A 27,492-nucleotide genomic window follows, 5' to 3' on the forward strand; every position below is an offset into this window, starting at 1 on the left:
GTACTTCCGTTCTGCAAAAAAAGATACATGTCCTATCTTTTTGCAGAACGCCATATTCGCGGAACCGTTCATGTGCAGGAGGCCTTATATAGCGCTGACATATTCTGCAGCACTTTACAAACGTTATCGCTCTGTCCCCAGAGGGGCTCACAATCTATGTTCCCTATCAGTATGTCTTTGGGTGGAAACCCATGCAAACACGTGGAGAGCATACAAACTCCATGCAGATGTTGTCCTTGGTCGGAGAGTAGTTTGGTAGTCGTTTGCAGAGTTTGGCGTAAACTGTGCAGCTAAAATGTCACAAGTCATGAAATGCAATGTTTTAATGAAAAAAATTGTGGCTTTTCTTATCCCTCCCAAATTTGGAAATGAACTATTAAAGTGGGCATGGTCTCCAAGGAGACATATTTGACCATGTTTATTAAGTAGACTAGGTGGCTAATCTATATTTTCGCGTAGTTTGTTTCAAATCCTTACTGTCAAACAAATTAAAATGGCCCAGACTTACTAAGGGGCCTGCACCTTTAAAGTCTGTCATTTATTTTTATTTTTTGTTATGTATGATACCGACCATTTTTGCAATATACTTTATAACGCTCCTCTGTCTTTTGTTTACTTAACTGTGGAAACTCACACTGCCTCTTTCTACATACTCATATATAGATATATGTGGAGAAATGCAGTGACATCATCAGCAGTCAGTGTGGAGCATGTCTCCACAGTTATAGGGGTTACCCAACCCCTATAATGCCTCCCCAAATGCTCAGGCCCTTTACACAGATTGTACTTGCCTCACTCCCTGGCACCCATGTCATTCCTGAAGCGCCCACACGGCCTCCGCTGCATCTCATCACGTGGATGAAAACATCTGGCGACGGAATGCAGGGGGAAGCCAATAGCAGGGCGCAACGCTAACTAGCCTCCCTATCATCTAGGGGGATGCTAGGGAGGATCGTGCGGGCATAAGGAGCGATGCGGGTGCCGGGGACCAAGGCAAGTACAATCTGTGTGAGGGGCCCGGGCATTTGGGGAGGCATTATAGGGGTTGGATAAAGTATATAACAAAAATGGTCAGTATCACTGCCCCTACATATTACAAAAATAAAAGAATGACAGTTACATGTTAATAAATTTGGCACAAATCAGTGTTTTAGATCCTACAATCACAAGACTTATCCTTTAATGCAGGAGTTCCCAAATGAGTGCTGTAAATATAGGAAACTTGGGCAAACTGTTTCCACTGAGGCACAAACACAATTACTATTCTTAACGGGCAGCACGGTGGCTCAGTGGCCCTGGGTTAGAAACCGACCAAGGACAACATCTTCATGGAGTTTGTATGTTCTCCCCGTGTTTGCGTGGGTTTCCTCTGGGTGCTCCGGTTTCCTTTCACACTCCAAAGACATACTGTTGGGGACTTAGATTGTGAGCCCCATTGGGGACAAAGTGATGCTAATGTCTGTAAAGCGCTGTGGAATATGTCAGCGCTATATAAGTGTGTATTATAGTAATAAATAATAATAATAACCCCGTCCACCTAGATTTATGGCTTGATTATTTTTGTTACAAATATAGGAAGAAAATATAATAGTGCTTCATAAGATTAAGTTAAAATGAGAGCTGTACTGAGGAGAACAAAATTTTAGTTTACTGTATACTATTACATTTCTATTGATAGTGTATTTTTTAGTAAACAAATATTTCCATAAAAAATGGCAAAACAATTCCATATTTTATTTGTTTGAAATGCACGACTACAGATGGAGAAATAGTGACAAATTAATGGCAACCAATGTATTAGACATTAATAGGAAAATTACAAACCACAGGTTCACACAATGCTTTAAAATGCACCCAATACAGACATGCACAGACCTACAGTTTATCCATAAATCTGTAAGGTTCATGGTGCAATGCTAAAATCATCTACACAAATAATGCAGAATTAGGGCCTTTTTACACAACCCAATGTGAGGCCATAACAATTGCCAACAAATTGATCAGCCTTTACAAAGGCTGATGCAAACTACATGGTGAAAAACAATTACGGACATGACTGTTGACTTCTCATACAGTTACAGCATATCCCCTGTTTATATTAGGCTCCATTCACACGTCCACAATTTCGTTTTGCATTTTGCGGAACGGAATTGCGGACCCGTTCATTTCTATGGGGCAGCACTTCTGTTCCGCAAAAAAATAGAACATGTCCTATTGTCCGCAATTGCAAACAAGAACAGGCATAATCTATTAGTGCCGGCAATCTGCGGTCTGCAAAATGCGGAACGCACATTGCCTCTGTCTGTGTTTTGCAGATCCGCAAAACACGTTGCTGACATGTGAATGGAGCCTTAATATATATTTTATAAAAGATCCGATCAGCTGCCAAACAAGTGTTTGTTGGGTGTTTAAACGGGCCAATCACCACGTGAATGAACATTCATTCCCAATAATCAGATCTATTTTCCTGATTCTTATGGAATTAGCTATTGTCACCAAACAAATGAAGGAATTACTGCTTAGCTACAAAGCTACTGTATTACTACATACATATATGTATACCAGGATAAAACGAATGCACCCGTCAAGTTATAAAGGGTTTCTACAGAGAGTCAAGTGCCATGACAGCCCCAAAACGGTCTTTAAAAATGCTCACATGGAAACCATGCTGAAGTGGTATGGACTGGCAGCCATTACTTGTGCCATGTATCAATATAAACAATCAAACAGTCACTACTAAAGTGAGTGACAGATTTTATTACCATGTGTTTTGCAATGCAATGGCCCAATATTATATACACACACATTTACTTGGGAATAGAACAAAAATATTAATCCTCAATAGAGTCTTGCAGTAAACTGGAAATTCTAAAACCTGTTACAGGAAAGCAATGCAGTGTTTGCAGTACCTCACATGCACTGGCTTGGAAGCAAGGCTCCTAGAAACAGTATATGTTGTAGTATTTTATCGTTCATATCAATAGCACTTTTTATATATTTATAAAATACACATTATCAAACTGACCTGTACAAGTTCGCTCTGTAGCTAAATAAATACACAATTCACTATAACATCATACATAAGGCTGGGTGCTTGTGAAATGTAGACGATGTCTGTGTTCTCGACACAAATTAAAGCTCGTTTAAGATTCTCCTGAAAAAAAGTGCTCACAAGGAAAAACAAAAAAAGTCACATGCATCATAACATACAGAGGAAATAAATACTATCATTAAGAAATCCATTCAGTTGTGTTCTAAAGCTACAAAAGTGTAGCAACTCTTAACAGTCCTGACTGGTGTAAAACATTGTAGTAAAAAGCTATAAAGAAGTGCATATCATACAGAAAGTTCATCAGAACAAGACGTTCACCTCTGCTCCTATCCTGACTGCTAGGATTCACATAATAGTCAAAGTAAAGATGGTCACCTGAGAACTGCCACTTCCATCTGGAAAGCTTTTACTTATTGTACACTAGCTAGAAAATATTTCCTGCATGAAAAGACAGCAGATGTACATAGTATCATCAGGGTAGAGGTTTGCTAACAGTCCATAGACATCACATTATATCTTTACGCAGCTGTTATATGTGCCTCCTTTTGGGCTGCTGATCCAGTTTTCGTTTCAGCAGATTATAGTTCTCCTTGGTTCCAGATGCAGAAGGATCTAACTTCATGGAAATTTCATAGTATTTCTTGGCCAAGTCGAGACGTCCCCAGCGATGGTAAAGCACAGCTAAAATATATACAGGGTACAATGGTCAATGTATTAGAAAGAGTAAATGCAAAACTAAAATCAAGTGGCAACATTTTTCTCATTGAAAGGCTATTCCAGCCTTAAAGGGGTTGTCTGGGTTCAGAGCTGAACCTGGACATACCTCCATTTTCACCCAGGCAGCCCCCCTGACTTGAGCATTGTATATTGTAAACAAAAGAGCCCTTGCCCTGCGTGATCCAGCGCAGGGCAAGGGAGCACATCGCAGTACGAGATGCTCTGATACTTACATCAGGTGAGCTGCCTGGGTGAAAATATGGGTATGTCTGGGTTCAGCTCTGGGTTGGGGGGGGGGGTAAGCGGGCTGGCAAGGTAAGTGCTTTTCAGGGCGCTCACAAGCGGTCTAAAATGGATCAGTTTTACCCTAATGCATTCTGAATGGATAAGGGTCGGCTCAGAATGCATCAGTTTGCCTCCGATCAGTCTCCATTCCGCTCTGGAGGCGGACACCAAAACGCTGTCTGCAGTGTTTTCCTGTTCGCTTGATGAAAATGAGCCAAACGGATTCGTCCTGGCACACAATGTAAGTCAATGGGGACAGATCAGTTTTCTCTGACACAATAGAAATTGGATCCGTCTCCTATCGACTTTCAATGGAGTTCATGACGGATCGTCTTGGCTATGTTACAGGCTATGTTGACGGATGCATGCGGTTGTATTATTGTAACGGATCAGTTTTTGCAGATCCATGATGGAACCGCCCAAAATACAAGTGTGAAAGTAGCATAATGTGTAAATCGCCTATCTACTCTATAGGTCATAAAACTTAGACGGGTTTGGGGTCCGACCACCGAGACCCCACTGATCACTAGAATGGGGGGACACCAGCTGTGTCTAGTTGGAATTTGAATGGCAAGGTGGCCCAAATATATGTGCTGCTGATCCATTCAAAGTCTATGGCACTGATGGAACACAGTGGAGCAGAGATTAAAATGGATTTGGCATTATTATATCTTTTTTTGATGAGGAACCGACTAGAAATATAAAAGTATAAAAAAATAAAAATTAACACATAAGATACCCCCAATAGACATATAATATTGTATATAAAAAATTATGGTTTACAATGATGGACACAAAAAAGTCTATTTTTAAGTAACACTACATGATTATGAGAAAAATTTAGTGTAAACAAGCACGTTTTTGCTATTTTTTTAGTCTATAAGATAAAAAAATTAACAATGTGTATAAAAATATACCACAAAAATTAATACAAAAAAGAAACTGAAATAAATTTGAAATAACAGAAAATAACAAATGATTGAATGAACCAGAAAAATAAAATAAAAAAAAGGATGAACAGTTTATTTTTTTATTCTCGTCACAAATGGCATTTGGTCCCATTTTATTTTCAGTAGAATGATCTGTGATATTCAAGTTCCCTGATACAATGCTGAAATCAAGGTATGATGAATGCCGAGAAGCCCAGTGTGTATGTAGTCTAATGAGATGTACTACATGGACTGCTGTGCTAGACAGCTTCAATTAAGAGTGCTATTCAAACACAGCTGCAGTGCAGATCTGCAGTCAGCCGTCCTCCTCCTGTATGTTATACTGTAGGCCCCATCAGACATTATCTCATTCTACCTGGAGCAGACACCGACCTGGATGGGCACACTGCTTTTAGGAATAATCTCTCTATATGCTATACAAGAACTTGGAAAGAAATCAATTCTCACCACTATGAAAGGAGTTTGGATGTGCAGTCTCATCACATGCTTATCATATCCATAATTCTGATACTTATCTGGATATAATAATGGCCTTTAGCCCCTCTAATCCTAGCTGGATATTCTTTCACTGTCCTGCGTTATCAGTACAGCTAAAGGAAATGGTGTTAATGAATAAAATAAACAGCTACCGCATAAAAACGTATTATTAGAAAATGTCCAAAAGTGGTAAATAACTTAGAAATCAATATGTTCAATATACGGTATCTGTATGGAGTATGCAGAATATGCACCCAGTTCACAGTACTGCTTTAGTAATACAAAGCAGTGTATATTCTACCATAGAAAAATACATGAAATATTTAATAAGCAGAGTTAATCATCTCATCAACGGCTCAAAAAAAAAAATCATTTGATTGACCTAAGGAGCATCTGTGTTTAGCCAGGTCCACTTGCTCCACAATGCTCTTGCCTTTCATGAGCATTTTAACTCAGCGTGTCCTGAAAACTTTGACAGAATTGTGCTGTAAGAAAGAGCAGGACTCAAAGGGGCTCTTTACATTTTTTAATTCTATTCATGCAGTTCCTAAACAAAGAGCCTGCACAAGGAGGCCTTTACAGTGCTAACAGTCACCTCCTCATAATGGAAAGGCTTCACTCCGATAGGTGGGCCTTTTGTCCACACGTATTTTTGATTGAAATTGATTTTACCCTTTTCAATTACTACACAGTGAGAATAGACTGTTAAACATATGCCTTTTGACGTTCATTCTTGACATTGTTTGATAATTAATTTTCCACTCCATCAATAGGAAAATATCTCACTGTATATGGGTGGACAGTGTGACAGTTTATTCTGTTTTAAAATGTAAATGACCGACTCGAAAAAGCTCTTACCCAAATTGCCGTGATAACTTGCCGAAGAGGGGTTGGCTTCAATGGCTCGAAGGAACAGACCTTCAGACTCCTGAAATAAAACAATAGAAAACCTGGACAGTTTGTCAGACAAAAATAAAGAAAAATTTAATAAAAACTTTGATGATGGAGGCAAATCTACAGTTTCTGCTAAATATAGATTGTGAGCAATGTCTATCCAGGCAGAAAGAGAAGGTGTGAAATGCTACATGAGCATTTACGTGGATATCTAATATAGATTTATTAATCAGTGGATACGCACAATGAAACCATACCCGACGGACAACAAAAGAACACTGCCCTCATGTGGTCAAAGTGTCAGACAGATGAAGAGAAATCCGTGCAGTGCACTTCATACCATAAAACAGATCACTAAATATGTACAAGAAACTCACAACTTACTGACTACAGGATAGTCACCTGTACACACATCAGTATGCAGCCAGGAATATTCAGGGCACAATATATTACAGACAAACCTTGTATTTTTGTGCTTTTCCAAGCACATTGGCAAGTGAAAATGAAATCGAATGATCTTGTGGTAACAGTTTTAATGCCTCCCTTCCAATAGCTTCCGCTTGAACTAAATTGCCTAGGAGTAAAGTAGAGAACATGAAAACTGGTGTTAAAACAGGTTTCAAGACCCCAAATAAAATTCAAATAATGTAATACTTATGAAAATGCCACAAATGCATATATTTTCTCTATGCAGGAAACGTGTGGTGTAATTAGATGCTGTGCTAATGGAGTTTGTCATTTATTATGGGCTCAATCCGTTTGTCTTTTTCCTTAAAGTAAATCTCTCACCTAGTTATTTTTTTGTCCGATAGATTTTTTTGTTTTATTTACTGTACATGATTATGGGGAGAGCAATTTTTCCTGAATGTTCTGCTCCATTGATAACAGTTTAACCTCCTATCAGACACATTAAAGTTGGAAAATGTTACTTTTTTATTGTAGATTTTTAATATGTGTCTGAAGTAAATCTTATCAGCGCACAACTCAGGGGACACAATTGCATTTTTAACCCCTTCGTGACAATTAATTTTAGCCCTAAGTAAAGCAACATTTTACCAATTGGGTTCCAGCAGTCATAACTTTTTAATTTTCTTTTTTTTTGGGGGGGGGGGGGGGGGGGATTAGTTGTAGGTTTTTCAGGAACCATTTTGAGGTGTATATATATATATATATATATATATATATATATATATTCACGGTAGATTGCAGGGTGGTCGTAACCATGAAAACAAGAAGTGTATAATGTGATGGAAAAATGAGTCTAGCCAGCAAAGGAGGCAATATGGACAATCACAGTACATTAATGCGTACCTTTTTATTAACTTTATCTATATGATAAATGCCATTTGCTAAAGTGAGACAACCCCTTTAAGACCATGTTGTGCCATTCCTTTATTATTCCTTCTAGAAGTTATGAATTAATTACTAGCAGTTTGTAATAAAGGACCAGATGGGTGTTAGCAGTTCGGGGGGTGTCCCTGTACAGCCTGACACTATCCAATCAGTGCTGCCAGATTACGCTCGCTTGCTGCTCCCACTGAAATGAATAGGTAATTACACCATGCAGCCACTGCAAGTGAAACAACATGCTGTGTAATCTTAAAAAGGAAGCAGCATCTGCACAAGTGCCGCCTACTTTTCAAATAGTTGATTGTGAAGAGGGGGGGGGGGGGTTTGAGAAGCTCGGATGCTAGCCTCAGGGGGGCTGCCTGGGTGAAAACAAGGGTATGTCCGGATTCAGCTCTGAACCCGGACAACCCCTTTAACAATATAGTCCATTTGTCCAAATTGCCTCCTTTTCTGTTTATTCCTTTTATCCATCCCTATAGATTACTTGTTGGCTGTACTTGCTCACTGTTACTGGTTTGTTGGATCTCTTGGAATCCACTGTTTTAGCATTACCCAAATAGCTTACCTATATTATCAAGAAGTATGATCATGTTATTCCAAGCTAAACTGTGCTGAGGCTTTAGAAAGGTGGCATTTCTCCAAGCATTCAGCGCATCCATATGTCGGTTTAAATCTGCATACTGGAATCAAACAAGAAGAGAGAATATTGAAGAATATTTTATATACATGGAATGCTAAAAAGTTAACCACACTGAAAACTCATCTGTTTGTTGGTTTATACTTGGTACGTCTGTGGACCCACTTTATAAGAGCCTGTAGAGGCTAATACTTAGTAGATTTGTGTTGTAGTACTGTTGCATCTATTCAAAGAGATTACCCAAGATTTTTATTTTTATTTTATTTTTTTAACTGCAGGAACATCAGGAAAGTTAATTTAAAAAAATATATAAAAATACTCCACACATGGGGGTAGGGCTCTTGGGAGAAAGGGATCCCCCTCCCTCTGTCATATGCTGCAGCTACTATTGACCATGGCATCAGAGGGGTTATATTTCTGGGATCGGAGTCATCCCCTATTCTGGACTCTGCAGTTTGATAACACAGCTGACATCATAACTGGCATCCACTGTGCCGTAGAGAATTGTTAAGGTGCACAAAACAGCTAAAATCAGTCAATCGGTCAGTGCTATTTTTAACCCATTCACTACCAGCGCCGTACATGTACTATGCTGGAGCAACGTGCAAACATGACGCCCGCTCGCACGTACAGTGGGCATCATGGCCGGCGGGTCCCCGCTGTTTCAAAAAGACCCACAGTTAAATGGCCGCGACTGGCAATAATGCCAATCACAGTCGTTAAAGCCTTTAGATGCATCCTATGTGGCCAATGAGGATGCCGGTAATTGATTTCAATACGCTGGGTCTTTCTGAAGAGACCCAGGGAATTGAAGCTGCAATACTTATTTTGGCCAGCAGGCCAACATAAGAAATTAGCAATTCTGTACAAATAATGGGTCTAAAAGAGGCTAAAATACAAGCTTCAAAATCATAAAAAAAAGTAAAAAATAAATAAATAAAAAAATATAAATTTTAAATCACCACCCTTTCTGCAAAATAAAGAAATACATAAATAAGAAAAACAAATATCATGGGCATCACAGTATCCGAAAATGCCTGTGCTATTAAAATATAAAAATATTTGTCCAATATTGTAAATTTTATAATGGAAAAAGGCTCAAAATGGCCAAACCCCCCAAATAAGTCCTCATAAAGCTATGCTAACGGAAAAAAAATAAAATAAATAAGGTTACGGCGCAAGGAAGATAGGGAAAAAAAATTAAGCCGCAAACACATAAAAACCTCCAGTATCCTAAGGGTTAAAGACCTTTATAAAGGCCAATGGGAAGTCAGTACCCTTGCATTATGAAGGTAGCACATTCCCCTGTCAGCTGATTGCCAGCACGTACATGTCTGCCAATTATCAGGAACAATTATTTGTTCCTGATAACTGGCCGAATAATCTAGCTATGTAAAAGGGTCTTTAGTATAAAATTTTCTGCTTATTCCATTATATTTGGGGACTTCTATCAATCCAAGATCAATATTTTACTTATGGTTTTCTCTAAGTATTTCCAACCATAATAACATAGTTTTGTCGGTTTCCTCACAAATACAGTGTCATAAGATGTGCCTTAACCCCTTAAGGACCTGCGCCTTAAATTTATGGTGCAGATGCCCGTGACTTAAGGACCAGCACTTGCCCGACCCACGGCATGCGTCCAGCAGTCACCGATAGCCGGACCCCTGCTGTATGCGTCGTCATTGGTGAAATCACCAATGCCGGCGCATTAACCCTTGATGTGCCGCGGTCAGCGCTAACCGTGGCAGAGCTTCCATCTGGTCCCCGCGCTGCTGTGACAGGGACCCGATGACGGGGAAGGCAGCCCGGTGCCTTCTATAGGCATCGTGGCTGCCTTCCGGGAGAGCCTACGAGATCCAGCCCCCTGGATCTCACAGGCAAACAGGCTGTAAGTGTATTACAGTAATACACTTAGAGCCAATGCATCACAAGACAGAAGTATTGTGATGCATTGTAAAGGGGATCAAACCCCCAAAAGTCTAAAAAAAAGGGTCCTTTTTTCCCCAAAATAAAGTAAAAATATATAATAAAATAATTAAAATAGGGGGGGAAAAAGAAGAAAAGCAGACATTTTAGCAAGTATCGCCGTGTCCATATCGACTGGCTCTATAAAAATATCACATGACTAAACCCCTCAAATGAACACCATAAAAAAAAAAAAAAAATATATATATATATATATATATATATATATATATATATATATATATATATATATATATATACATACATACATATACACCGTATTTTTCGCCCCATAGGACGCACTTTTTATTTCCCCAAAATGGGGGAGAAATGCCCCTGCGTCTTATGGGGCGAATGCTTTCAGTTTTACATCGCTGGCAGCGATGTATCAGTGAGCGGGGACTCGGGGAGGGACTGGGAGGAGGGTCTGGGGGCTGGCAATAGCGGCGGGGCGGTGCAGTCAGTGTAGTATAGCACCGCCCCGCCGCTCCAGTATACTAATATAAGATGTCATTTTCAAGTAATACTTATTAAACTTGCCTCCTTAGTCCTATTACTACCTTACATCCTAATCGCGGCAGTAGAATTCAGGCCGGGCGGGCGGGCGGCAGCGTAACTCTTGTCACGTGCCTGCGCCGCCTACTTTATGAATGAAGCAGGCGGCGCAGGCAAGTGACGTCAGTAAGAGAGGCGCCGGCCGCCCGTCCTGCCTGCCTGAATTCTACAGTAGCGATTCGGATGTAAGGTAGAAATAGGACTGAGGGGGCATGTTTAATAAGTATTAATTGAATATGACATCTTATTTTAGTATACTGGCGGCTGGGGCGATCTGTGGATGGCACAGTTATGGGCTGGGGGGGGGGGGGTCTGTGGATGGCACAGTTATGGGCTGGGGGGGGGTCTGTGGATGGCACAGTTATGGGCTGGGGGGGGTCTGTGGATGGCACAGTTATGGGCTGGGGGGGGGGGGGTCTGTGGATGGCACATATATAACAGTGCCATCCACAGATGCCCCCCATAACAGTGTCCGTCATCCACAGATCCCCCCATAACAGTGTCAGTCATCCACAGATCCCCCCCATAACAGTGTCCGTCATTCACAGATCCCCCCCATAACAGTGTCCGTCATTCACAGATCCCTCCCCATAACAGTGTCCGTCATTCACAGATCCCCCACATAACAGTGTCAGTCATCCACAGATCCCCAGTAATAGTGCCATCCAGAGACCACCATTCGTTCCAAACCCACCAAACACACAGCACACCTTTTGGTTAAAAATTATTTTTTTCTTATTTTCCTCCCCAAAAACCTAGGTGCGTCTTATGGGCCGGTGCGTCTTATAGGGCGAAAAATACGGTATATATATTTTTGGTCACCTTACATCACTAAAAGTGCAACACCAAGCGATCAAAAATGCATATGCCCCCCAAAATAGTACCAATATAACCATCACCAATATATCCTACCTAAGACAATCGCCCATAAAATAAAATAAAAATATGGCTCTCAGACTTGACACTAAAACATGATTTTTTTGGCTTTTAAAAATGCTGTTATTGTGAAAAACTTAGGGCTCATGCACAGGACCATGCCGTTTTTTACGGTCCACAAAAAAAACGGATGCCACCTGTGTGCCTTCCGCAATTTGCAGAACGGATCAGGAGGCCCATTATAGAAATGCCTATTCTTGTCCGCAAAATGGACAAGAATAGGACAGGACTCATAATTTTTGCGGGGCAAGGACACAGTGCTATCTGCATCTTTTGCGGACCCGTTGAAATGAATGGTTCCGTATACAGAATAAAAATACGACCCGTATACGGAACGCTAAAAACTTTCGTGTGCATGAGCCCTTAAAGGGCTTCTACCACCAGAAATACTGTTACGTAGCTGACTGACATTAGCGATGCGCTAATGTCAGCACTACATAACAGTATGTTTCTAACATTTGTCCCTGCAGCCGTTTTTGTAAAATAAGCAATTTTATAATATGCTAATGAGCCTCTAGGTGCTATGTGGGCGTAAAAATCAGCACCTAGAGGCTCTGTCCACTCACGCTTTATCCCGCCCAGGTCCCCTGTTCTGCCCACCCAGCTCCTTTTGATTGATGCCACGGTCCACCGCATCGTTGACTTAATCCCGCGCCTGCGCAGTGAAGACCGCTCTCCTGATGCAGTCTTCCTCACTGTGACGTAGTCGGCGCAAGCGTAGTGAGGAATCCGGCACCAGGAGCGCATCATTCACTCGCTGCGCTGAAGACAGAAGTGAATGGCGCAGGCGCAGGATTTTGTCAAAGATGCAGTGGACTGTGGCATCAATCAAGAGGAGCTGGGCAGGCAGAGTGAGTGGAGCCTCTAGGTGCTGATTTTGCGCCCACATAGCACCTGGAGGCTCATTAGCATATTATAAATGTGCTTATTTTACAAAAAGGCTGCAAGGACAAATGTTAGAAACATACTGTTATGTAGTGCTGACATTAGCGCATCACTAATGTCAGTCAGCTATATAACAGTATTTCTGGTGGTAGAAGCCCTTTAAGTATATAAAAAAGATTTTACATATTAGGAATCACCATGTCCGTTACAACCTGCTCTATAAAAATCACTGTCAGTTACAACCTGATGTATAAAAAATACCACATGACCTAACACTTCAGGTGAACACTGTAAAAAAATCAAAATAAAAACGGTCTCAAAAAAGCCAAGCCATTTACTGTCACCTTACATCACAAAAAGTGTAATAGCAAGCAATCAAAAAGTCATATGCACCCCAAAATAGTGCCAATCTAAGTCACCTCATCCTGCAAAAATGGTATCCTACCTAAGACAATTGCCCAAAACATAAAAAAATTATGGCTCTCAGAATATGGAGACACTAAAACATATTTTTTTTTTGTTTAAAAAATGATAGTGTAAAACTTAAAGGGGTATTATCATCTTAATGATCACTGTTAAATCTGTTAATGATTTAACAGTGATCATTTTTCTAAATATATTTCATTAACAAATCCCCACCACTTAGAAAAAAATAAACCTATACTTACCTGACTGTTGTCTTCCGTCTCCCCTGTACTGAACGCGCACGCCGAGGCCATGCATGCGCTATGGCGATTTCTTCCTGGCCAGTATAGTATACTTGCCAGGAAGAAGTCACCAGGGCGCATGCGCGGACTCGGCGTGCGCGTTCAGTACAGCGCACGGCGCGGCCGGGAGAAGACAATCAATCAAGATGGAGCCCGCCCCCTGCCGAGTGCCGAAAACAGGAAGTGGACAGCGCGCAGGGAGCAGGTAAGTATTTAAATAAAAAAATAAAAAGTATACATATTAGGTATTGCCACGTCCGTAAGAAAATATCACATGATCTAACCCCTCAGGTGAACACAGTAAAAAAAATACAAAAAAAAACAAACAAAAAAAGTGTTAAAAAAAAGCTATTTTTTTGTTACCTTACATCACAAAGTGTAATAGCAAGCGATCAAAAAGTCATATACACCCTAAAATAGTACCAGTCATCTCATTCCGAAAAAAAAAAAAGACCCCTACACAAGACTTAAAATTAACTACGGCTTTCAGAATGTGAAGACACAAAAAAAATATTTGGTATTGTTGTGTCCGTAACAACCTTCTCTATAAAAATACCACATGATCTAACCTGTCAGATCAACGTTGTAAATAACAAAAAAAATGAAACAATGCCAAAACAGCTATTTTTTGTTACCTTGCCTCACAAAAAGTGTAATATAACCCTAAAATAGTACCAACAAAACCTGCCACCTTATCCCGCAGTTTCCAAAATGGGGTCACTTTTATTGAGTTTCTACTCTAGGGGTGCATCAGGGGGGCTTCAAATGGGACATGGTTTCAAAAAAACAGTCCAGCAAAATCTGCCTTCCAAAAACCATAATGAGTTCCTTTCCTTCTGCACCCTGCCGTGTACCCGTACAGCAGTTTACGACAATATATGGGGTGTTTCTGTCAACGACAGAATCAGGCCCATAAATATTGAGTTTTGTTTGGCTGTTAACCCTTGCTTTGTAACTGGCAAAAAATGAAAATCTGCCAAAAAAGTGACAATTCTGAAATGTCACCTCCATTTTCCATTAATTCTTGTGGAACACCTAAAGGGTTAAAGTTTGCAAAATCAGTTTTGAATATTTTGAATACCTTGAGGGGTGTAGTTTCTAAAATGGGGTCATTTTTGGGTGGTTTCTATTATGTAAGCCTCACAAAGTGACTTCAGACCTGAACTGGTCCTTAAAAAGTGGCTTTTGTTAATTTTCAGAAAAATTTGAAGATTTGCTTCTAAACTTCTAAGCCTTCTAACAGCCCCCAAAAATAAAATGGCATTCCCAAAATGATCCAAACATGAAGTAGACATATGGGGAATGTAAAGTAATAACTGTTTTTGGAGGTATTACTATGCATTATAAAATTAGAGAAATTGAAATTTGCTAATTTTTCCAAATTTCTGGTAAATTTTGTATTTTTAATAAATAAAAATAATTTTTTTGACTCAATTTTACCACTATCATGAAGTACAATATGTAACGAGAAAACAATCTCAGAATGGCCTAGATAAGTAAAAGCGTTTTAAAGTCATCACATAAAGATGGTCCTTAAAGGGAACCTATCACTGGGTTTTGGGTATAGAGCTGAGGACATGGGTTGCTAGATGGCCGCTTCACATCTGCAATACCCAGTCCCCATAGCTCTGTGTGCTTTTATTGTGGAACAATTTTTTTTTTTAGACATATGCAAATTAACCCAAGATAAGTCAGAGCTTGAAAATATGACTCTTCTCTGGTCACACAAGTAAGATATGACTCTTATGTGAATTTGCATAAAAGGCGGGAAGTACAAAAATGCATAATACTTATGGAATTTGTCTGCAAATTAAATTAAAAGTGTCATTTATAGGTTTAGGGAAACACAATGAACATTTAGAAATGCTCAGTGAGGGTAGCATAGTAGAGGTGACAGCTTCCCTTTAACCACTTCAGCCCCGCTAGGTGAAACCCCCTTCATGACCAGGCCACTTTTTACACTTCGGCACTACACTACTTTCACCGTTTATCGCTCGGTCATGCAACTTACCACCCAAATGAATTTTACCTCCTTTTCTTCTCACTAATGGAGCTTTCATTTGGTGGTATTTTATTGCTGCTGACATTTTTACTTTTTTTGTTATTAATCAAAATGTAACGATTTTTTTGCAAAAAAATGACATTTTTCACTTTCAGCTGTGAAATTTTGCAAAAAAAACGACATCCATATATAAATTTTTCGCTAAATTTATAGTTCTACATGTCTTTGATAAAAAAAAATGTTTGGGCAAAAAAAAAATGGTTTGGGTAAAAGTTATAGCATTTACAAACTATGGTACAAAAATGTGAATTTCCGCTTTTTGAAACGGCTCTGATTTTCTGAGCACCTGTCATGTTTCCTGAGGTTCTACAATGCCCAAACAGTAGAAAAACCCCACAAATGACCCCATTTCGGAAAGTAGACACCCTAAGGTATTCGCTGATGGGCATAGTGAGTTCATAGAACTTTTTATTTTTTGTCACAAGTTAGCGGAAAATGATGATGATTTTTATTTTTTTTTTTTTTCTTACAAAGTCTCATATTCCACTAACTTGCGACAAAAAATAAAAAATTCTAGGAACTCACCATGCCCCTCACAGAATACCTTGGGGTGTCTTCTTTCCAAAATGGGGTCACTTGTGGGGTAGTTATACTGCCCTGGCAATTTAGGGGCCCAAATGTGTGAGAAGAACTTTGCAATCAAAATGTGTAAGAAATGACCGGTGAAATCCGAAAGGTGCACTTTGGAATATGCGCCCCTTTGCCCACCTTGGCAGCAAAAAAGTGTCACACATGTGGTATCGCCGTACTCAGGAGAAGTTGGGGAATGTGTTTTGGGGTGTCATTTTACATATACCCATGCTGGGTGAGAGAAATATCTTGGCAAAAGACAACTTTTCCCATTTTTTTATACAAAGTTGGCATTTGACCAAGATATTTTTCTCACCCAGCATGGGTATATGTAAAATGACACCCCAAAACACATTGCCCAACTTCTCCTGAGTACGGCGATACCAGATGTGTCACACTTTTTTGCTGCCAAGGTGGGCAAAGGGGCACATATTCCAAAGTGCACCTTTCGGATTTTGCAGGGCATTTTTTACACATTTTGATTGCAAAGTTCTTCTCACACATTTGGGCCCCTAAATTGCCAGGGCAGTATAACTACGCCACAAGTGACCCCATTTTGGAAAGAAGACACCCCAAGGTATTCCGTGAGGGGCATGGCGAGTTCCTAGAATTTTTTATTTTTTGTCGCAAGTTAGTGGAATATGAGACTTTGTAAGGAAAAAAGAAAAAAAAAAGAAAAATCATCATTTTCCGCTAAATTGTGACAAAAAATAAAAAATTCTAGGAACTCGCCGTGCCCCCCACGGAATACCTTGGGGTGTCTTCTTTCCAAAATGGGGTCACTTGTGGCGTAGTTATACTGCCCTGGCAATTTAGGGGCCCAAATGTGTAAGAAGTACCTTGAAATCAAAATGTGTAAAAAATGGCCTGCGAAATCTGAAAGGTGCCCCTTTGCCCACCTTGGCTGCAAAAAAGTGTCACACATCTGGTATCGCCGTACTCAGGAGAAGTTGGGGAATGTGTTTTGGGGGGTCATTTTACATATACCCATGCTGGGTGAGAGAAATATCTTGGCAAAAGACAACTTTTCCCATTTTTTTTATACAAAGTTGGCATTTGACCAAGATATTTCTCTCACCCAGCATGGGTATATGTAAAATGACACCCCAAAACACATTGCCCAACTTCTCCTGAGTACGGCGATACCAGATGTGTGACACTTTTTTGCAGCCTAGATGCGCAAAGGGGCCCAAATTCCTTTTAGGAGGGCATTTTTAGACATTTGGATCCCAGACTTCTTCTCACACTTTCGGGCCCCTAAAAAGCCAGGGCAGTATAAATACCCCACATGTGACCCCACTTTGGAAAGAAGACACCCCGAGGTATTCAATGAGGGGCCTGGCGAGTTCCTAGAATTTTTTTTTTTTTGCATAAGTTAGCGGATATTGATTTTTTTTGTTTTTTTTCTCACAAAGTCTCACTTTCCGCTAACTTAGGACAAAAATTTCAATCTTTCATGGACTCAATATGCCCCTCACGGAATACCTTGGGGTGTCTTCTTTCCGAAATGGGGTCACATGTGGGGTATTTATACTGCCCTGGCTTTTTAGGGGCCCTAAAGCGTGAGAAGTCTGGAATATAAATGTCTAAAAATGTTTACGCATTTGGATTCCGTGAGGGGTATGGTGCGTCCATGTGAGATTTTATTTTTTGACACAAGTTAGTGGAATATGAGACTTTGTAAGAAAAAACGAAAACAAAAACAAACAAAAAATTTCCGCTAACTTGTGCCAAAAAAAATGGCTGAATGGAGCCTTACCAGGGGGGGAGTGATCAATGACAGGGGGGTGATCACCCATATAGACTCCCTGATCACCCCCCTGTCATTGATCACCCCCCCTGTAAGGCTCCATTCAGACATCCGCATGATTTTTTACGGATCCATGGATACATGGATCGGATCCACAGAACGCATGCGGACGTCTGAATGGAGCCTTACAGGGGGGTTATCAATGACAGGGGGTGATCAGGGTAATCACCCCCCTGTCACTGATCACCCCCCCTGTAAGGCTCCATTCAGACATCCGCATGATTTTTTACGGATCCATGGATACATGGATCGGATCCACAGAACGCATGCGGACGTCTGAATGGAGCCTTACAGGGGGGTTATCAATGACAGGGGGTGATCAGGGTAATCACCCCCCTGTCACTGATCACCCCCCCTGTAAGGCTCCATTCAGACGTCCGCATGATTTTTACGGATCCATGGATACATGGATCGGATCCACAGAACGCATGCAGACGTCTGAATGGAGCCTTACAGGGGGGTTATCAATGACAGGGGGTGATCAGGGTAATCAGGGTGATCACCCCCCTGTCACTGATCACCCCCCCTGTAAGGCTCCATTCAGACGTCCGCATGATTTTTTACGGATCCATGGATACATGGATCGGATCCACAAAACGCATGCGGACGTCTGAATGGAGCCTTACAGGGGGGTTATCAATGACAGGGGGTGATCAGGGTAATCACCCCCCTGTCACTGATCACCCCCCCTGTAAGGCTCCATTCAGACGTCCGCATGATTTTTACGGATCCATGGATACATGGATCGGATCCACAGAACGCATGCAGACGTCTGAATGGAGCCTTACAGGGGGGTTATCAATGACAGGGGGTGATCAGGGTAATCAGGGTGATCACCCCCCTGTCACTGATCACCCCCCCTGTAAGGCTCCATTCAGACATCCGCATGATTTTTTACGGATCCATGGATACATGGATCGGATCCACAGAACGCATGCGGACGTCTGAATGGAGCCTTACAGGGGGGTTATCAATGACAGGGGGTGATCAGGGTAATCACCCCCCTGTCACTGATCACCCCCCCTGTAAGGCTCCATTCAGACGTCCGCATGATTTTTTACGGATCCATGGATACATGGATCGGATCCACAGAACGCATGCGGACGTCTGAATGGAGCCTTACAGGGGGGTTATCAATGACAGGGGGTGATCAGGGTAATCGGGGTGATCACCCCCCTGTCACTGATCACCCCCCCTGTAAGGCTCCATTCAGACGTCCGCATGATTTTTACGGATCCATGGATACATGGATCGGATCCGTAAAAATCATGCGGACGTCTGAATGGAGCCTGACAGGGGGGTGATCAATGACAGGGGGTGATCAGGGAGTGTATATGGGTGATCACCCCCCTGTAAGGCTCCATTCAGACGTCCGCATGATTTTTACGGATCCATGGATACATGGATCGGATCCGTAAAAATCATGCGGACGTCTGAATGGAGCCTGACAGGGCGGTGATCAATGACAGGGGGTGATCAGGGAGTGTATATGGGTGATCACCCGCCTGTCATTGATCACCCCCCTGTAAGGCTCCATTCAGACGTCCGCATGATTTTTACGGATCCATGGATACATGGATCGGATCCGTAAAAATCATGCGGACGTCTGAACGGAGCCTGACAGGGGGGTGATCAATGACAGGGCGGTGATCAATGACAGGGGGGTGATCAGGGAGTTTATATGGGGTGATCAGGGGTTTATAAGGGGTTAATAAGTGACGGGGGGGGGGGGGTGTAGTGTGGTGTTTGGTGGGACTGTACTGACCTACCTGAGTCCTCTGGTGGTCGATCCTAACAAAAGGGACCACCAGAGGACCAGGTAGGAGGTATATTAGACGCTGTTATGAAAACAGCGTCTAATATACCTGTTAGGGGTTAAAAAATTCGGATCTCCAGCCTGCCAGCGAGCGATCGCCGCTGGCAGGCTGGAGATCCACTCGCTTACCTTCTGTTCCTGTGAGCGCGCGCGCCTGTGTGCGCGCGTTCACAGGAAATCTCGCGTCTCGCGAGATGACGCGCCGATGCGTCCAGGAGGAATAAATCAACCACCTCCCGGACGCATCGGCGCGTTAGGCGGTCGGGAGGTGGTTAAAGGGAGTCTTTCACCTAAAATGACCATTATACACCACAAACATCATGATATCCATTACATTCCCCATATTATAATCTTACCTTTCATATTGCTGTCCGTCGCCTATTCTCTCTTAAAAACGCTTTTAATCCATATGCTAATTAGGTTCTGAAGGTGCCCAGGGGCGGCGTTTATGCGGCTGGTGCCCAGGCTCCACGGCGCTGTTCAAATCAAACCCCTCCCCTTTCACCCCTCTGGCCCGCCCTCTGTTCTTGAGATACCATCCTCCAGTCAATGACAGATCCGGCGCCTGCGCACTCCATTACCCACTAGGGCAGAGGCAGCAGAGCGTTTAATCCGCATGCGCCGGCCCGATCTAGCCGGCGGAAGTAAACTGCCAAAATATCGGGATGTACGGGCCGGCGCATGCGCATTAAACGCTCTGCTGCCTCTGCCCTAGTGGGTAATGGAGTGTGCAGGCGCAGGATCTGTCATTGACTGGAGGAGGGTATCTCAAGAACAGAGGGCGGGCCAGAGGGGTGAAAGGGGAAGGGTTTGATTTGAACAGCGCTGTGGAGCCTGGGCACCGGCCGCATAAACGCCGCCCCTGGGCACCTTCAGAACCTAATTAGCATATGGAATAAAAGCTTTTTTAAGAGAGAATAGGCGACGGACAGCAATATGAAAGGTAAGATTATAATATGGGGAATGTAATGGATATCATGATGTTTGTGGTGTATAATGGTCATTTTAGGTGAAAGACTCTCTTTAAGGTGAAATATGGCAGGGTCCTTAAGGGGTTAAACTGAATATATAAACAAACGCTTTCCTCTTATAATAATTAAGATGATTTCTGAATGTACAGTGATAAGTTTCATCTAGCAATATTACATTCACACTCACTACCTCAAAAATTATAAATTATGATTAAACAATCTAACACTGCTCACAGCACGTTTGGCATACCTGTATAACTGTTAGACAGTGCATAATAAATTATTTCCAAGGTTTCTAGCACTTGTGAGCACACATTTAGGCTACGTGCACATGAACGTTGTTTGCTTCAGTGTCCGTTTTTTTGTGGATAGGATGCGGACCCATTAATTTTGATTGGTCAGCAAAAAATGCGGATAGCACACTGTGTGCTGTCCGCATCAGTACGTCCGTTCCGTAGCCCCGCAAAAAAAATAAAAAATAGAACATGTCCTATTCTTGTCGGTTTTAGGCATTGTTACAATGGATCCACAAAAAAATAAATTAATAAATATGGATGGCAAACGCATGTCATCCTTTTTATTTGCGGACCGCAAAACACATACGGTCGTGTGCATGTAGCCTAAGTGGCATTTTCAACAAATAAATTGTTAACATATGTCGCAACCACAACTGAAATGTAAAACTAAGGAACAGTAAAGTTCTGTACTTTGACCCATTATTACTGCTATTCTAGCAGAACTTTTGCAACTAAGGAATTTTAGTATGATTACATACTAAACCTTTGCACTAGACACTACACTTGGAGTAACAACCTTCCTGAATAAAAAGTAACCAACTACAGACACGACTTAACCAGGACTATTAAAGACACTGAGTTAACTGTAATTTTTTCTGCCAGTTAAAGGGGATGTGTCAAATGACCTGCTGTTTAAATCACTTTAACATAATTTTTAAATAATTTTTGATGGTTATTTTTGTATTTTCCATGACACTTTCTATACTTTTTTACAAAAAAAAAAATCCTTCAGTTTTCCCACTGGCCACCATGTCTAATAATTGGCGCCACTTCTTGATTTGTATAGATTACTTTACTGCAGTTAACTCATTCTAATCCTATCACCTCTGTGTACAGATAAGACAGGATCCACCATAGGCGATTGTCAAAGCTTATCTTTCCTTTCCTTGTACAATAACGTTTGTACAGGTCACAGAGCATGACCAGAAAACTCTCCCATGTAAGTCAATAGGGTCCCCTCCTGTCCATTGTGTCTATGGGCCATGGGGCATTTTTTTTTATGCTTTTTAAATGCTGTTAAGAACAGCTCAGGCAAGATGGCCACCCCCATAATCCTGTTCAGAAAAAATAATAATAATCTATCATCACAAAATAAAAACGGATTAAAAGGAGATGTGTTACTATATGGTTTTAACTGGCAGAAAAAAAAATGGTGACACATTTCCTTTAAAACCAGATAGCGATTGTTTTTTTTTTCTAATAGACACAATGGACGGTAGGGGACCTCACCAACTTCTATTGAATAGTTTTGAATATGCCCTGATCTGTGCAGAGGTCGGGAGGGAGTAGATAATCTCTATCACCTTCTCTATTGTGAATTGAGTATCCTGTGTTATCTGTAGAGTGTAGAAAGGTGATATCTGTCATTCTAATCCTGCCTATAATGAAAAGTAGATCACTGCAGTAAAGTGATCTGTATTCAGTGTGTCAAGCCACTCATGACTCAGAGAAACATCAGAGAAGTCTTATCTGGGCTAAGGAGAAAATAGACTGGGCTGTTGCTCAGTGGTCCAAAGACCTGTTTTCAGCTGAAAGTACATTTAGCATTTAATTTGGAAATCAGGGACCCAGAGTCTGGAGGAAGAGTATTGAGTGAATACACTGTACATACTTTTGATTAGGCCAACATTTCTGTATTAAAATTTTTTTTTTTAGTTGGTCTTATATAATATTCTGCTTTTCTGAGATACTAACGTTTGGGTTCCCATTAACAATGCAAGCCATAGTCATAAACATTAAAATAAACGCCATGAATAGATCACTATGAATTGAATTAATGAAAAACGTTTTGATGATATTTTAATTTATTGAGATGCACCTGTATACAGTCCTACAATGAGATGGGGCACTTAGAAAATTGAACCACAGAATCTTTTTTGGGGTCAGTTGTCCGCATCATGTCATAAGGCTACCTGCACATGGTGTGGATTTCTATGCAAAAAATGTACATGATAAAAACAACCCATAAATCCCCACTACTTATAATAGTTTTTTGTGCAGTTTTTTTTGTGTATTTCAACAACCTCATTGAAGTCTATGGGGAAAAACCACAATACATCAGCTCTGAAGTTGCACAAACAATTGACAGGCTTTGGATTTTAAAAGTTACACTGCAGTTTCTACGCCATGTGTAGATTTGGCAAATTTCATTCACTTTACTGGTACTGTATTATGCTGCAGATATACACAAAAATCTGCGCGGAATACACACCATGTGCACAGAAATAGCATAGCTTGCTGTGATACGCTATTTCTGTAGCTTCCATGTACCGCAATGAGAGCTACTGACACACAAAGCGTTGTGTTGCTCCATTGCTTCCCAGTCGGCTGGTGGTCGGGACTGTTTCATCTTGCCTTAGTATTAGAAAGATGAGACAACCCCTTTAAATCTAGTACAGCCTTCTAACTAGATGACATCATTTGACCTCCCCAAAAAAGTGGTAACGTAAAGCACTAAAAAAACAAAAAAACTGGAGAACCACAAAGAGCGAGGCAAGAATACTTTATGTTAAAAGGGGGATATATAATTGTCACACTGTTGTGGAATCATATATCTATATATCTAGTATCAAATGTATACTTGCTTGTATTATATCTAACAGTTTGCTTAACAAACAAGATGGCCCCTGAAGTAGCAGCCAGCTCCCTTAATAATCCCTTACTAAACACTTTATGATATTGAAATTGCTGACATAGTGCTGACATTGCTAAAGTATGGAGTGATAATGTGATACCTTGTCATGGGACTTAGTAATGTGACAATTAGATCATCAAATTAGCCGAGTCATAAAGTTCCTCTTTTTTGTTATAAAATATCATGTAATCTCAATAAACGCAGCATCTTGCATTGACTGACTTCTCTGTGACAGTCTGTGTGTGATCTCTCTTTCAAGGCGTACGTATGCCAATTATTTTATATCATTCGGAGCAATACATCAACAATACATCACTGACTATTGGAGTCAGATCCAGAACCATATCAGTTGGCGCCCAACGTGGGGCCTGAGGATTGGACCTCCTGCTGGCGTACCCCCAGAGACTGGACCCAGAGAGACAAGCCAACGGACACCGGGACCGCGGCCCGTAATAAGAGGTGAGAAAATATATTCATCTTACCTATTCTGTGTCCCTTGGCTTAGTCTATCCATATTTGTTCTAGGGAGGGGTGCACCGACAGTGAGGCATCCTCAGGGGCATGAAAGTAAGAACCCCATTGTATTGATAAGCTTGATGTATTGTGTTTTATTATTTTTTTGTGTATGGTTGGTTTCTCTGGTCTCTGGGAGAAAGGAGAGGCATAGACTGACAGAACAATAGAAGTCTCCTAAAGTGCCTACATTGAGGGGTAACCCTGGTGTGTAACCCCAAGAAATAGTAGAAGGGAAGGAGACGGCTTGCTGATAACCCAGTGGTGTGTTAATCTCAAGCTCAAGGTGTTTGTTTGTCAGTGTCTGTGCTAATCCAACTATCAGAGACAGAAAGTGTTGAAGGCTCCAGAAAGTGTTGAAGGCTCCAGAAAGTGTTGAAGGCTCCAGAAAGTGTTGAAGGCTCCAGAACGTGTTGTTTTGAAAAGATGGGTAACCGAAATAGTGTCCCGAAGGGCTATTGTTCACCTGAACAGTACGTGGCGGACCGGAGAGGAAAAGGTTATGTCAAAGGACTAAGCAAGTTAGAAAAGAATTATGGTATTGCAAAAGGAGGTGTATTGTGTTCTGCTGTGTGGCAGACATTGTTGACTGAGAAAAGAGGCAAATTGAATGATGATAAGTTGATAGATACAGTCAGGGTATGGCTGGACTGTAGCAAAGAATTTGAACAGACAAAAGGAGAAGCAATGTTTGATGAAAAATCAGGACTCCATTACTATCGGCCTGGCCCAGTCTTAGTACAGGAACAGCCACCGCCCTATAACAGTGGCGCAGCTGAAAGAAAAAGGGGAAGTTGGACTTGTACACATTGTGGTCAGCAGAACCCTGCCCCCCGTGATACGTGCTTAGCCTGTGGTGCTCCACGCCCACATAATCATGCTCTTTTAGCCCCCCAGCACGTCTCACCAGTCCCAGCAGTGACGCCATCTTGTCCTCAGCCAACGCCCAAGGCTGGACTTGTAATCTCCCCAAACCCTGCTCTTTCTGTCATGCCACAAGTCACTGCTATATACCCACTTGTAAATCCTGACGGCACCTACATGCTACCCAGTCAGCCCATAGCTCCAGCTCATATAATGGTAGGAGGAAGTGGTGCTGTAGATCAGGAAGATGAGGATGGGGAGAAACAAAAGGAAGATGCAGGGGAAGACTCACAGCAGACAGTGGACTATGCACCTGGTACTGCAGCACAAACCCCGGGATATCGCAGCCCCCCACCGCACCTTGGACAATTTTCTGATATTACCCTAAGTAGTCAGCAGGGTGCAGCAAGAGCAATGAATGAGTCTTTTCAAAACCAAATTACAGAGCTGCAAAGAGAGATCCATAACATAGGACAAGGAAATCTTGAAGCCTTAAGGGAAATATACTTGAACACTCGCCCAGTCGGGCCACCTAAGTATGTGTCCTTTACCCCCCAGCAGTTGTTCACCATAGTGAACCTCATGCCTGACCCAGATACACACCCTATGCCCTTTTATAGAAAATTGGCACAAGTTTATCAAACCTACGGGTGTACTTGGTCAGACTTGCAAAGTATTGTGCAAAATAAAACTGGTGAATTTTCTTCACTTATAATGGATCACATACGCCAACCAGAACTCCCTGGAGCAAATTATGACACTCGTGATTCAGAATCTGGCCGTGATTTCATTCAGCAATTATATAAGTGGGCGAAAGACAGACTAGCAGAGCAGTCCACGACCCTGCAAGACATGGTGCAGGATAAAGCAGAGTCAGTAGAAAAGTTTGTACAAAGAGTTAAACAAAACTATAAAGATATGGGATTCAGTCCAAATGAACCTGTGCACTTAAGACTCCTAGCACGGTCATTTGTAGATGGCCTTAGGCCAGATCTGAACAAAGCTCTTGTAACCTGTCGCCCAGAATGGAAATCATTAACATTGGAAATCTTAGAACAAGTTGCAAAAGGGACTGGAGAGTAGTACAAAGAAATCCCGCATATCAGTCATGGCAGTCATGACGGGAGAAGAAAGAGAGGAAAGACCCCCGCCCCCCGTGTCTGTTATGGGTGCGGCAAACCAGGGCACATTAAGAGAAACTGTCGCTCCAAACATCTGTGGCCAGCAGATCAGAGCCAAAGAGGAACTCCTCCTCCATGGCCAGCTCCATCCCACTAGGACGTTGGCAAACCAGTGTTGCTGGGAGGGGACACCCCGTGTATGGCAGTCTCTGCCCCTCCTGCAGGCCCCGCCCCTCGAATCACCCTCGATGTGGCAGGGAAGGAACTCTCATTCCTTGTAGACACTGGTGCAGCCCGCAGTGTGTTATGTGAGAACGCCATACTCCCTTCCTGGCTCACAGATATGCATTTACCCTGCTCTGGTTTAGAAGGGGTCACCCAGCACAACCCTGTTACTAAGCCTCTCTTGATTACTCCCTCTACTAAATCCCAAAGCCAATCTCCACAGTTACATCTGCCCACTGGAGTAATGTCACAATTTGTTGTAAGCCAGACATGTCCTTATAACCTATTAGGCTCAGATTTTCTTCAGAAAATACGTGCCAACATCCAGTTCAAGGAAAATGGTACAGTTGTTCTAGGTACGGCATTGAGTCCTGAAGAAACCTGCCTCCTAATGGCATTAAAATCCCAGTCACTTGAATCACATGAACAAGGGGATTCGCTGCAAAGCATTTTGCACCTCATCCCTAATACCCTTTGGACCAAAGGTCCCCAAGACATTGGGCGTCTCAAAGTCCCACCAGTCACTGTAACCTTGAAGAATCCTAACTTACTGCCTTATAAAGCACAATACCCTCTCTCCATTTCCCAGAGAGATGCTATCACCCTCCAGATACAGGCTCTTCTTGCAAATGGAGCTATTAAAATTACCACCTCACCATGTAACACTCCCTTATACCCAATTAAAAAGAAGAGTGTGAAGGGACAGCCTCCTGTATATCGCATGGTACAAGACCTCAGAGCAGTTAATGAGGCTACGGTCTTTGAAACCCCCATTGTACCAAATCCCCACACTTTGCTTGCTAGCATTCCTCCTGTGGCTGCTATCTTTACTGTCATTGATCTAGCAAATGCCTTTTTCTCTGTCCCATTACATGAAGACTCCCAATTTCTCTTTGCTTTTACACATGATGGAAAACAATACACCTGGACGGTGTTGCCTCAAGGAGCTCATAATAGTCCTTCCTGCTTTAGCAAAGCAATGGCATCCATCTTACAACCATGGCAAGCAGATCACCCAGAGGTGGAACTCTTACAATATGTGGATGATTTACTCCTCTGTGCTGACTCACACCCCGTCTGCCTGAACTCATCTGCCTCACTTCTTGCCTACCTGGCGGATGCTGGGATGCAGAGTCTCACGTTCTAAATTACAGTTGTGTCTTCCAAAAGTTGTTTTCCTAGGTCACTGCATCTCT

General features: G+C 41.8%; 1 protein-coding gene across 3 annotated transcripts in view; it reads right to left on the reverse strand.

Annotated features, from left to right (window-relative positions):
* Positions 1-2,250: 2,250 nt before the first annotated feature.
* The window catches only part of TMTC4 (transmembrane O-mannosyltransferase targeting cadherins 4), a 115,706-nt gene continuing 90,464 nt past the window's right edge, over positions 2,251-27,492 (reverse strand). For all 3 annotated transcript variants that reach the window (XM_044284930.1, XM_044284928.1, XM_044284929.1), the window contains 4 exons: positions 8,291-8,405; positions 6,837-6,949; positions 6,340-6,409; positions 2,251-3,733 (listed from right to left, as the gene is read on the reverse strand). In XM_044284930.1, coding sequence (XP_044140865.1) covers positions 3,582-3,733; positions 6,340-6,409; positions 6,837-6,949; positions 8,291-8,405 — 450 coding nt within the window. In that variant the 3' untranslated portion in view covers positions 2,251-3,581. The remainder of the gene's footprint in view (positions 3,734-6,339; positions 6,410-6,836; positions 6,950-8,290; positions 8,406-27,492) is intronic.

The sequence above is a fragment of the Bufo gargarizans genome, chromosome 3 (assembly GCF_014858855.1).
Source record: "Bufo gargarizans isolate SCDJY-AF-19 chromosome 3, ASM1485885v1, whole genome shotgun sequence".
NCBI classification, from domain to species: domain Eukaryota; kingdom Metazoa; phylum Chordata; class Amphibia; order Anura; family Bufonidae; genus Bufo; species Bufo gargarizans.